General features: G+C 45.3%; 1 protein-coding gene across 4 annotated transcripts in view; it reads left to right on the top strand.

Annotated features, from left to right (window-relative positions):
- Nucleotides 1–12563, top strand: part of LOC101738903 (acetyl-CoA carboxylase) — a 113290-nt gene that overhangs the window by 63231 nt on the left and 37496 nt on the right. For all 4 annotated transcript variants that reach the window (XM_012694320.4, XM_021351021.3, XM_004930701.5 and 1 more), the window contains 15 exons: nt 754–927; nt 1579–1741; nt 2322–2484; nt 3305–3449; nt 4193–4302; nt 5100–5266; nt 5966–6177; nt 6666–6771; nt 8183–8320; nt 9307–9413; nt 10048–10184; nt 11115–11201; nt 11613–11695; nt 12210–12319; nt 12387–12515. In XM_012694320.4, the coding sequence (XP_012549774.2) occupies nt 754–927; nt 1579–1741; nt 2322–2484; nt 3305–3449; nt 4193–4302; nt 5100–5266; nt 5966–6177; nt 6666–6771; nt 8183–8320; nt 9307–9413; nt 10048–10184; nt 11115–11201; nt 11613–11695; nt 12210–12319; nt 12387–12515 (2031 nt within the window). The remainder of the gene's footprint in view (nt 1–753; nt 928–1578; nt 1742–2321; nt 2485–3304; nt 3450–4192; nt 4303–5099; nt 5267–5965; nt 6178–6665; nt 6772–8182; nt 8321–9306; nt 9414–10047; nt 10185–11114; nt 11202–11612; nt 11696–12209; nt 12320–12386; nt 12516–12563) is intronic.

Here is a 12563-nt window from a genome sequence, read left to right as displayed (position 1 = left end):
CCATCTATCGCCGATTAAGCGAAACGAATATCAGAGGTTCTAGTAACGTCTAAAACGCTCGAGAAGTACAACGGAAGTATAGCGGAAACAATTACACATCGAAAATACTCAACTTGTGAGGAATTTTCTCGATAATTTTAGGGATGTCGTATTGACTAGAAAAGCGTTGCAGAGATGGCAGCGTTGCCGAGATGGCACGCACGATCGGTTAGTAATCGGAACTACTCGAAGCGAAACAGTGAACAGATAACCTGAGGCGAAGTGGAAGAGACGAATTGAGACTTTTAAAGTTTTTGTGAAGTGTTTTAAGTGTCCTAAGATAAATACAGTGTTAATTTACACTTCAGTAGAATGTTTTATTTATCCTGAACCCCAACGCGTAACAGTACCAGACAGCCTTACACCTCTCGGTATGCTTTCGTTCTTCTGTAAAGAGACGACGAGCTAGGCAGCAGCATCTTAATCTTGACCCTGGCATGGCTGAAGTGCGCAACCACTATTACTGGTGGTAGGACCTCTTGTGAGTCCTCGCGGGTAGGTACCACCACCCTGCCTATTTCTGCCGTGAAGCAGTAATACGTTTCGGTTTGAAGGGTGGGGCAACCGTTGTAACTATACTTGAGACCTTAGAACTTATATCTCAAGGTGGTTGGCGCATGAACGTTGTAAATGTCTATGGGCTCCAGTAACCACTTAACACCAAGTGGGGTGTGAGCTCAAGAGAGCTGTTCTCACTTACCGTTCTGTTCGCAGGCCGCGGTGCGTCTGGCCAAGATGGTGGGCTACGTTAGCGCGGGAACAGTGGAATACCTGTACGATCCCTCGAGCGGCTCCTACTACTTCCTAGAGCTGAACCCTCGACTCCAGGTGGAGCATCCCTGCACAGAGATGGTGGCGGACGTGAATCTACCGGCCGCACAACTTCAGGTATGTAGTTTTTGGTGTAGTTAATAGAAGGGTAGAGTAAAGAGGGAGAGTAGACCGGGGTCTTTTTGTGTTCAGAATTAAATTAGTGGTTTCTTTTTGTGAAAGCTCCTATAAAGTAGTTTTGGTGTGGAATTACACAGAGACAAGCGTTCTACCGAGTAGACCAGAGTAGACTAGAGTAGACCAAGGTCTTTTATAACTCGGCTTACCGTATAGTAGGGTCCAATGGTAGCGTAGTCTGTAAATCTTTAATTTACTGCCTAGTTTTATATATATATTATGTTGGCTGTTCTACTACTTTTTTTTTTAACTTTATTTATTGCTTAAATGGGTAGATGAGTTTACGGTCCACCTAGTGTTAAGTGATTACTGGAGTCCATAGACCTCAACAACGTAAATGCCGCCACTCACCTTGAGACATGAGTTCTAAGTCTCAGTTTTACAGTACAAAGGTTGACTCATCTTCAAACTGAAACGCATTACCGCTTCACGGCAGAAATAGGCAGGGCCGTGGTACCTACTCGTGTGGACTCGCAAGACTCGTGCCTTACGACCAGTAAAATGATTATCTAAACTTCTCATTTTCTATTAAGATAATTAATACTAATATCTTTTTTTCTAGTCTCAAATAATTTGATTATCTCTGTACAGATTGCTATGGGTCTCCCTCTGTATCACATAAAAGATATACGTCTTCTATACGGAGAGTCGCCGTGGGGCATGACCCAGATCGATTTTGACGAGCCGAAGCAGCGACCCTCGCCCTGGGGCCACGTCATCGCCGCCAGGATCACCTCGGAAAATCCGGACGAAGGTTTGTAAGAGTTGCGAAAATTAAGACTGCATCTATAGAGGGATGAAAGGCAACTTATTCGGCTTAAGCGATATTTTTGCAACTTTACCGGAAGGCCATTAAAGCTTAAAATTTAGAAAAAACGTCTTCAGCTATTACTGGTGGTAGGACATCATGAGTCCGCGAGGGTAAGTACCACCACTCCACCTATTTCAGCCGTGAAGCAGCAATGCGTTTCGGTTTGAAGGGCGGGGCAACCGTTGTACTGTTAATACTTGGACTTAGAACTTACATCTCGAGGTGGCTGGCGGCATTTACGTTGTAGATGTCTATGGGCTCCAATAACCACTTAACACCAGGAGTAAACTTAATGGAAGTTCATTTGAAAACACCGAACTGTTGATGCTTGATACCAAATAAAACGCACCTTTAATTACAAATATAAATGTCGCTTTAATCAAATATCCTTTCACCCTTCGATTATAATCTGTATGGCGTACAGTGACGTCACTTTTCAATATTATTGCTCTCGGCTTACTACTGCAGTAACAAAACGTTTATACCTTTCCTGTATCTAAGCGATGAAAATCTTTTCGTTCAGGTTTCAAGCCTTCTTCCGGAACGGTCCAGGAGCTGAACTTCAGGTCCTCGAAGAACGTGTGGGGCTACTTCAGCGTGGCGGCGTCCGGCGGCCTGCACGAGTTCGCGGACTCGCAGTTCGGACACTGCTTCTCCTGGGGCGAGACCCGGGAGCAGGCCAGAGAGTGAGTAACATGTGTACCAACCATTACGATGCTACTCTGAGTGCACACTAAATACCACTCGCTCATTGGGAGGTCTTCGGCAGGGCCGGATTTAGAGGAGGGCAACCGGGGCGAAAGCCTCGGGGCCTCCACAAACGGAGGGCCCCCACAATAGAAACTTTAAAAAAGAAATCTTTCAAATTCCAACAAGTAAACATTAAAGTAAGGCCAACCAGACGAGATAAAAAATGTAAACAAAGTTTCAGGAGTAAAAAACATTTTTATTTAAATAAATTATTACAAAGTTCGAATTTTAATCGCTGTCATCTGTACTAGACAAAGATGATTCGTCGGAAGAGTCCGAGTCCGACTGACGCCATAACTGCGCGTACGAGTGATAAGGACAGAGATAATAATCCCTCGCTATCGCAATGTAACTCAGTAACGGTCCGCTTGTTTACGTTTATTATCTCGTCTGGTTGGCCTAAGTTTAGTAAACATCTTTTCCTTTCTCCGAAATTTAATTTCAGATAATTCTTATCTCCGATTATATTTGTCAAATACTAAGAGATTCTACGTGGTTTCACAATGAATTATTTATTGAAAATTCATTTTATTTGGGAAATAATTTGGGGCCAGGGGGCCTCCGCTTCTCTCTCTTCTGTTGCCCTTGAGGCCTCCAGACCTATAAATACGGTCTGGTCTGGTCCAACCTATACACGTCTACAGCACACTTTAGTTTCAAACATGAATGTCGATAAGGTATAACATAAGTTTGCAGTTGGTAGCGGGATTCCCACCCATTCCGTCTGATTGAAGGCCTGTACCGACTGTCCAACAGAAACCTGGTGATAGCCCTCAAGGAGCTGAGCATACGGGGCGACTTCCGAACGACCGTGGAGTACCTCATCACATTGCTGGAGACGACCTCCTTCCAGGAGAACAACATCGACACCAGCTGGCTGGACGCTCTTATTGCGGAGAGGGTGAGTTCAGTAAACCGTATCTTATCTGTGTGCTTAGTGCGAGTTTTTTAACGTTCTCGATAGCGTAAACGTTAGCTCAATTTGTATGGAATGGGATCGTTTGCCTACGTTAGCCGCTAGGGGCGCTGTTCCAATTGCATACAAAATTGAGTTAATTTTTACGCTATCCAGAACGTTAAAAAACTCGCACTAAGCACACTGGTAATACTCAATTCCTCTAATCAATCGAGGTTTGCGAAGAGTATGATGATGGCTTGGCTGAGCCCCTGGCATCGTTGGGGTCGATGAGCTTACTTATAAAGCTCGACTGCACTAGAGCTTACCATATCGCGCTATAGGTAAACGGTAGTTCGCACAATATTATTATATCGTTCATTCGAAAGTGAAGTATTTGATATAAAGAATACTAAAGTATCAAATATATATCATGGTGCTTTTAGGTACCAGAAGCACCGGTCATCGTCTTCGTCGAACCCGTCGCTTGCCGACGAGTGAATTAACCCACAGACATAGCCCACTGAGTTTCTCGCCGCATTTTCTCAGTAAGTCGCGTTTCCGATCCGGTGGTAGATTCTGCGAAGCACTGCTCTTGCTAGGGCTAGTGTTAGCAACGTCGTCAGGTTTGAGCCCCGTGAGCTCACCTACTAGCTAAGGATACGCTGAAATAGCCTCTCAAGGCTATTAGCTTAAAATATAATATATATCAAATCTAATTAAGTAACTGACTCGATTTAACTTCGCAGATGCAATCGGAGAAGCCGGACATCATGCTGGGCGTCATATGCGGCTCGATTCTGATCGCCGACAGCATCATCACGGCCAACTTCCAGGAGTTCAAGAGCGCGCTCGAGAAGTGAGGAGCTATCATTTATAAATCTCTCACGGAAGTACAAATTACTGGTGGTAGGACCTCTTGTGAGTCCGCGCGGGTAGGTACCACCGCCCTGCCTATTTCTGCCGTGAAGCAGTAATGCGATTCGGTTTGAAGGGCGAAGCAGCCGCTTAGAACTTGTATCTCAAGGTGGGTGACGCATTGCGTCATAGATGTCTATGGGCTCCAGTAACACCAGGTGGGCTGTGAGCCCGTCCACCTATCTAAGCAACAAAAAAATAATTAAAACTCGTTCAGTTATTGCTTGAAGTTTGTTGTGCAGTGGTTATAGAGGTCCGTAGACATCATTGAGTCAATACAACGACCCACTTTAGAGTTCGTACACAATTCGTACACTTTTGAGTGACTGGGGATGTTAATCAGACTGATGCTGTGTTATAATATAACAGAGTTCTGAGTTTCGGTCTGTGGTGTCTCTGATTTCTCTACATCAGACACGCGTCTGCTGATGCTCTCCTACTGCTCGAAGTATGCACGAACTCGTCTACCTAACAGCCGGTAACCTGGGGGGGAGGGGGGATAACCAGATATAACCGGGCTGGTAAGTCTGCTTTTAAAGCTCTCTGACGCGTCTCGGTAATGAAGTGGTTCCTGCGCTGACCCTAGGCCGGTGGGTGTGGTCCCCCCTACGTAATTCCTGGCCCGGTACAGCAAATCCTAGATTTGTTGATTATCGGCTTCAAAATTCTTTCGTTAAGTCATAAGTTTCACCCTCACGCCGCCCCAAGCACTCACAGCCAAGTGTGTTCTCCGCTCAGAGGTCAGATCCAAGGGTCGAGCCAGCTGTCGAACACGGTGGAGGTGGAGCTCATCCACAGCGGCCACAAGTACAAGGTGTCGGCGACCAAGTCCGGCCTTACGTCCTACTTCCTGGCCATGAACGGCAGCTTCAAGGAGCTGGAGGTGCACAAGCTGACCGACGGCGGTGAGTAGACGGGGGGACGGTGGGGGGCATGAGGGGGGTTAAGGGGGACATCGACACGACTGTGTACTTTGGAAGGGGGCATATTCCTGGAGCCACTGCGTTCATCCACAGTGCGTTTCCAGAAATCTTGTTTGCCACGTATGCTTGTCCTTCTTCAAACGAAGCTTGTGGAGAGTACTCAAAAGGTAGGTAGCGGCTTGGCTCTACCTCTGGCACTGCTGACGTCCATGAGCGACGATAACCACTGACCATCAGACGGGCCGTACGCTCGTCTGCCTGCAAGGGCGATAAAAAAAATCTCTGCGGAGGGTAATTATAGTCTGCTGAGCGGGGTGACTATACTCTTACGAGAGAGCGCTCAGGGCCGGGGGCTATGTTTGTGTAAATGAAATTCTGTAATTAAAGGTTCATTTTATTTGCTATCAGCATCAACAGTTCGATGTTTTTAATTGAACTTCAATAAAGTTCAGTCTATTCAAATAGCTGAAGAAGTTTTTCTTTGTTACGATATTTTTTTAAAATTTTAAACTTTCAATTGCTCCACTGTAAACTTGCAAAAATTTCGTTTAAACCAAATAACCTTTCCTCTATCGATTTAGTTTGTTAGAGAAACATCTCTGAAGGTTTCACTTCTGCCATCTGTGATACAGATATGTACACATTTTTCTGTTGTCTTAAATAACTTTCTCCCAAATCAAGGTACCCTCTTATCGGTGGACGGCGCCTCCTTCACGACCTACTTGAAAGACGAAGTTGACAAATACAGGATAGTCATAGGAAACCAGACGGTGGTCTTCGAGAAGGAGAAGGACCCTTCGAGTCTGAGGGCCCCTTCAGCGGGGAAGCTGATCAACACGCTGGTGGAAGACGGAGGGCACGTCGACAAGGGACAGCCCTACGCTGAGATCGAGGTACGTGTGTTTTTATTGCTTAGATGTCTGGACGAGCTCACAGCCCATCTGGTGTTAAGTGGTTATCGGAGCCCATAGACATCTACAACGTAAATGTCGCCACCCACCTTGAAATAATAGTTCTAAAGTCTCCGTTTTTACTGAGAATTGTTAAGTTCACGCTACCTGTCCAAAACTTCTCACTTAAATGGCAAGCGGACGTACGCTACATGGTAGAAACGAGCAGGTTCCACATTCTATAATACAGCTTATAGAGAGTGGTAGGACATCTTGCGAGTTCGCGCGGGTGCCCTGCCTGCCTGTTTCTGCCGTGAAGCAGTAATTCGTTTCGGTTTGAAGGCTATTATTTCAAGGTGGGTGGGGGAATTTACGTTGTAGAAGTCTATGGGCTTCGGTGACCACTTAACATGCCGTGAGCTCGTCCACTCATCTAAGCTATGAACAAAAAAAAATACTGTATGTAATTGTTCGTCTTTTGTCCGAATTAGGTGATGAAAATGGTGATGACGCTGTCCGCCCCGGAATCCGGCAAGGTCACGTGGAATCTGCGGCCCGGAGCGGTCCTGGACATGGGCTCCCTGATCGGGACTCTGGGTAGGTGGGGGCAGCCGGGGGACGCGGCCACGCCAACGGTTTCGTCCGGACTGGAGATCATGAGACATCCGCCTCAAGTCTCAAGGTTGTCCACAGACTGTGGTAACCATTAAACACTAGGCGGGTCGTGACCCCGTTCATTAGTATACATACAATAAACAACAGTAATATACTTATAATTGTAAATATAACTGGGAATAACTTACACACGGTCATCCGGCTCAAAAATACCATTCCCTGTGTTATGGGTACCAGAAACTGATAAAATACTTATATACGTTCATATATATACATATAGATAATAAAAAAATACCCAGACACAAAAAAAACATATTTGCTCATCACACAATGTTTGCCCGATGCGGGAATCGAACCCACGACTCTCTGCCCAGCAGCCAGAAACGCTAACTATTGCACCGAGTCGAAATATTAATGTTATAAACGCTTTGGTTAATCTATATATTAATACGTGAAACAAAAACTTTCTATCCCTTTTTACGAAAATTGCGCTGACTGAGGAATATGAAATTTCCCACGCTTATAGAAAATATAGAGAAGGAGTGCAGAATGTTAATATATATATATATATTTAATTATACACAAAAAATACATTAAACCAATACAAAAAGACATTACACACACTACTATGTATTTGACACACGCACACACAGTACATACAGTATGCGCGCGAGTTCATGTCCATCCGCGCCAGAGGTGACGCCCGGGGGCAGTTCGCCTCGCCCCCGCCCGCCTCCCCGCGTTTGTCTGACGTCGAGTGTTGTCCTTGACGGTTGTGACGCGCGCTTATCGATATCGAAAATTTACGCTAACGTTATTGTGTTATTTGATTGTGAATAAACCATGACTACTCCGCTTCCAACAAGTTCAGGTAGAAAAAACCTATATTGATTCTGACTCTGATCTGGCGGTTGTCTTTTCATCTGATAAGTAATTGAAATAAATTTTTTTTTCTCTTAGAAATAAATAAGTAATTACTTATCACATTTATTTTATTTCATAATTTGCAAAATTACATTACACCAAACTGACAGCTGTTGACTAAATCGGTAGTTATTATCGACATTACCCTAATTAGCTAGGTCACAGCACTACCGCATTCCTTAGGATGGACATGAACTCACGCGCCTACTGTACATTGTTTATTGTCAATTGTCAAACTTTTGTTATTGCTTGGAGTCTGTGGTCAAATTGAGAATAGATTATTATTGTTTGTCTTTAATATTATTTATCTATGCCTGTTGTCTTGGTGAAATCTATGATTAGATCATAGAAGTATAACAGTCTTTGACAATAGAACCATAATAATGTTAAAACTTATAATTTCAATTAATTATAGTCGAATTTCGACTACTGCGCGACCACTAGTTTAGTTAAATGTATCTGTCACCAGAATTGGACGACCCGTCGCTGGTGACGACGGCCCAGCCGTACAAGGGCCAGTTCTCGTTGGACGACAACGCTACCGTCTCGGAGAAGCTGAATCACGCCCACAACAAGTACAGATCGATACTGGAGAACACGTTGGCCGGTAAGTTCTCGCGGATGTGGGTAGCATGGTGCCGGGGTTTGAGTCCCGCAGTGGGTGGACGAGCTCACAGCCCACCTGGTGTTAAATGGTCACTGGAGCCCATAGACATCTACAAAGTAACTGCCGCCACCCACCTTGAGATATAAGTTCTCACTATAGTTACAACGGCTGCCCCACCCTTCAAACCGAAACGCATTACTGCTTCACGGCAGAAACAGGCAGGGTGGTGATACCAACCCGCGCGGACTCTTAACACGTCCTACCACCAGTAATTACGAAAATTATAATTTTGCGGGTTTGATTTTTATTACACGACGTTATTCCTTCACCGTGGAAGTCAGTCGCGAACATTTGTTGAGTACGTATCTCATTAGAAAAATTGGTACCCGCCAGCGGGACTCGAACACCGGTGCATCGCTACCAACGAATACACCGGACGTCTTAACCTTTAGGCCACGACGACTTCACGTATATCACGTAATAAAAATCAAACCCGAAATAATTATTTGCGTAATTACGGGTGACGCTGCGAGTCTACCCCCCACTCCCTCCTTAGGGCCTTAAAACATCTTTGAGCTCGTGGTCTGCTCTTAATATCTGCAGACTGTAAAGTTCCACGTACCACGCCTGCCCCACTTAGCGTGGGGACCTCGTAGGAAGTTCGAACCCCATGCTCGAAAAAAAAGAAGGTATGCTGTTACCTGTGCCCTATCTATTTCTGCCCCGAACCAGTAACGTTCCGGTTTGAAGAGTGGGGCGACTGTTATATACCAAAATTGAAATCTACCTTACGTTCCAAGGTGATGATGTCCATGGACTCCGGTAACTACTTGAAACTAAACGATATTGGCTTTGTTCGTCTTATATTGGTTTCCGTTAAATCTCACAAAGCTGTTGGCACTGTTAATGTACATGTTCCACGATGAGCCATATGATTATTTGTGATAGTTTCTTCAAAACGATTAGTAGTTTTTGTTTGATTTTAGGGTACTGCCTGCCCGAGCCGTACAACACGCCGCGACTCCGCGAGGTGGTGGAGAAGTTTATGCAGAGTCTACGGGACCCCTCGCTGCCCCTGCTGGAGCTTCAGGAGGTAACCATCGTCTTCAGAGAGTTTGAAAAGGACAACTAAATAGTCAAATAACTATTCGCGAAGCATCTTAATGATTTTATAATAAAACTATAACACTAATATATAAATCTACAGTGGTTTTTACGGATGTTCCGTTATAACTACTGAACCGTGCATCCGATTGACTTGAAACTTGGTATCCATGTAGAAAATATATGTACTTAATGAATAGGATAATATTTGTATGAGTGTTGGACTCCCTACACCAGTTGCGGGGGCGTTAATGATTAGAATATTTGTGGGGGTGAGAAATATTAATGTTAATTTTAAATGCTCAGCGAAGCGGACGGGTACAGTTAGTAAAACTATAATTCAATATCAAAAATCAAAACTTAATAAGTTTTATTTAGACGAATCACAAACGTAATTTTATATTTAATATGTGATCAATCTTGTGTCAGTATATGATTTGTTGGTATGCTGTCGTAAGTACTGGCCACTAATGACGTCACATAAATTGTTGAATATCCGAGGAAATCTTGCCGATATTTTTTTTCCTGTATTCTTTACTGTGATGGTCAGTGGTGACCGTCTACGAGCCCCAGTAGCTCCACGACTAGAGACCACGTCTCAATACTCCACTTCCTTGACCCAGGTGCTGTCGTCAACCTCGGGCCGGATCCCCATAGCGGTGGAGAAGAAGGTCCGCAAGCTGATGGCGCTGTACGAGCGGAACATCACCAGCGTGCTGGCGCAGTTCCCCAGCCAGCAGATAGCCAGCGTCATCGACCAGTTAGTTGCCGGTCACGGGCTGGTGGGACACGCCGGACCCGCTGACGTCCTTGGTTTATCGGGGGTTGGGGTTGGGGGCTTTGGTTTGAAGCGTTGAACAAACGTGACGCGTTTGAGGCTTTAGCCTCATGTCTGAAGATGGAAAGTGACTCCACGCCTACTTCATGTCTGGTCAAAGATTTTTGCTTTATAAAGCACAAGTCCGGCCTCGCGTGAAGTACAGCTCCCACCTCTGGGCTCCCAAACACCAATTACTTCCCTTTGATTCCATACAGAAGAGAACTGTTTGGAATGTCGATAATCCCATCTTCACGGACCGTTTGGAACCTCTTGAGTTTGCGGAGGGACTTCACTTCTCTCTGTATTTTGTACAGTATGTGTCACGGTGTTTCCTGAGCGCTATGACATGTCCGTCTTCAAACGAGGCTTGTGGAGAGTATTAAAATGTGGGCAGCGGCTTGGCTCTGCTCCTGACATTGATGACGTCCATGAGCGACGGTAACCACTCACCATCAAGTGGGCCGTATGCTCGTCTGCTTGCTCAGGCAATAAAAAAAAAACACGTAAACAACTACAATTCCAACACAAACATTCATCCCTTACCAGGGTAAAAAATTATGAAGATTAATTCTCACGCATTCAATATCGATAACACCTCCTTGCGTCATGTTCCTCAGTGCTGAGGGTCGTGACCTTTACGGAGCAGTCTCGTTAGGATTATGTCCCTCCATTTCTTCCTGTCCTCCGCGCAGTGGATAGCGACATAGATGCTGGAGTCCAATGTCGTCTCAATCTGATCGGACCAGGATTATGCCCCTTAGCTCTCTTTCCTTCCACTTTACCGAACGTGACCGAAAAATTCGAAGATCCTGCGAATTGATGCGAAACTAGCCATTACTAAGAAATTAACGTGATGTTCTGTCTGTACAGCCACGCGGCGTCGCTGCAGAAGAGGTCGGACCGCGACGTGTTCTTCATGAGCACGCAGGCGCTGGTGCTGCTGGTGCAGCGGTACAGGTGCGCGCCGATCCGACTTACATTGATCAGCCGACGTTAAATTGCGACTTACTGGTGGTAGGACCTCTTGTGAGTCCGCACGGGTTGGTACCACCGCCCTGCCTATTTCTGCCGTGAAGCAGTAATGCGTTTCGGTTTGAAGGGCGGGGCAGCCGTTGTAACTATACTGAGACCTTAGATCTTATATCTCAAGGTGGGTGGCGCATTTACGTTGTAGATGTCTATGCGCTCCAGTAACCATTTAACACCAGGTGGGCTGTGAGCTCGTCCACCCATCTAAGCAATAAAAAAATAATTATAAATACTCTTCAAGATGAATTTTGTAATTTTAAAATGTTGTTATTTTAATGATATAAGAGAAATAAAAAAGTAGAAGTTAATGTGTGTTTAATAATGGTTTGTCTAATGCAGGAACGGGATCAGAGGTAGAATGAAGGCGGCCGTGCACGATCTGCTCAAGCAGTACTTCCAGGTCGAGAGCAACTTCCAGCTGGGTGAGTGGGAACGTCTGTGCGCACTTTGGCGGGTGCGGCCGTGTGCTCGCACGAGTCTAGAATAGCGTTCGGAACGCAAACATATCTTGGTAATTTTGTTAGTGCGATTCAGGCACTTGTCAAATACCTCGTGCTCTATTATTATTATTATTATTATTATTAATACTTTATTTCAGTTTTTTTTTTAAAACCATAACATTTTGTTAGTAGTAATTACTTATATCTATGTTAGTGACTTAAAAAATCTAACACATAACTATCATTATATATATACATTTTATACCATTACATTTTTTATTTTATTTTTTTTCTCCTTCCAAGTGCCTACTGCAAAGGCCATTGATCAGCAGTCCCTCGATCTTGGTTGTCACGTGTTCACGAACGACTGCCGCAGTAACAACCATGGAACCGGTCAAATTATGCGTTCATGATATAATCGGTAGCCGTTGAAGACCAGGCAGCAACGGGCTAAGTCAGGCGACCTTGTGACGGGTTGGGCGTGCTTCTGTTGCAGGCTCGTACGACAAGTGCGTGGTGGCCCTCCGCGAGCGCCACAAGGACGACATGCAGGCCGTCGCCAACATGATCTTCTCCCACAACCAGGTCGCCAAGAAGAATCTGCTGGTCGGTATCTGATCGAAGCGTCAACTTGGTTCTGTAGCTCGTGCTTGAACTAGCGGTGTTGTTGCAGGTGACGCTGCTGATAGACCACCTGTGGTCCAATGAGCCAGGGCTGACGGACGAGCTGGCGGCCACGCTGAACGAGCTGACCTCCCTCCACCGAGCTGAGCACAGCCGCGTCGCGCTACGAGCGAGACAGGTACCATTTCGACAGGCCACGACACGAGAACCCTCTCATCGTGGCCGC

Source organism: Bombyx mori, chromosome 23 (genome assembly GCF_030269925.1).
Source record: "Bombyx mori chromosome 23, ASM3026992v2".
NCBI lineage: Eukaryota > Metazoa > Arthropoda > Insecta > Lepidoptera > Bombycidae > Bombyx > Bombyx mori.
This window is presented reverse-complemented; position numbering and strand designations above follow the sequence as displayed.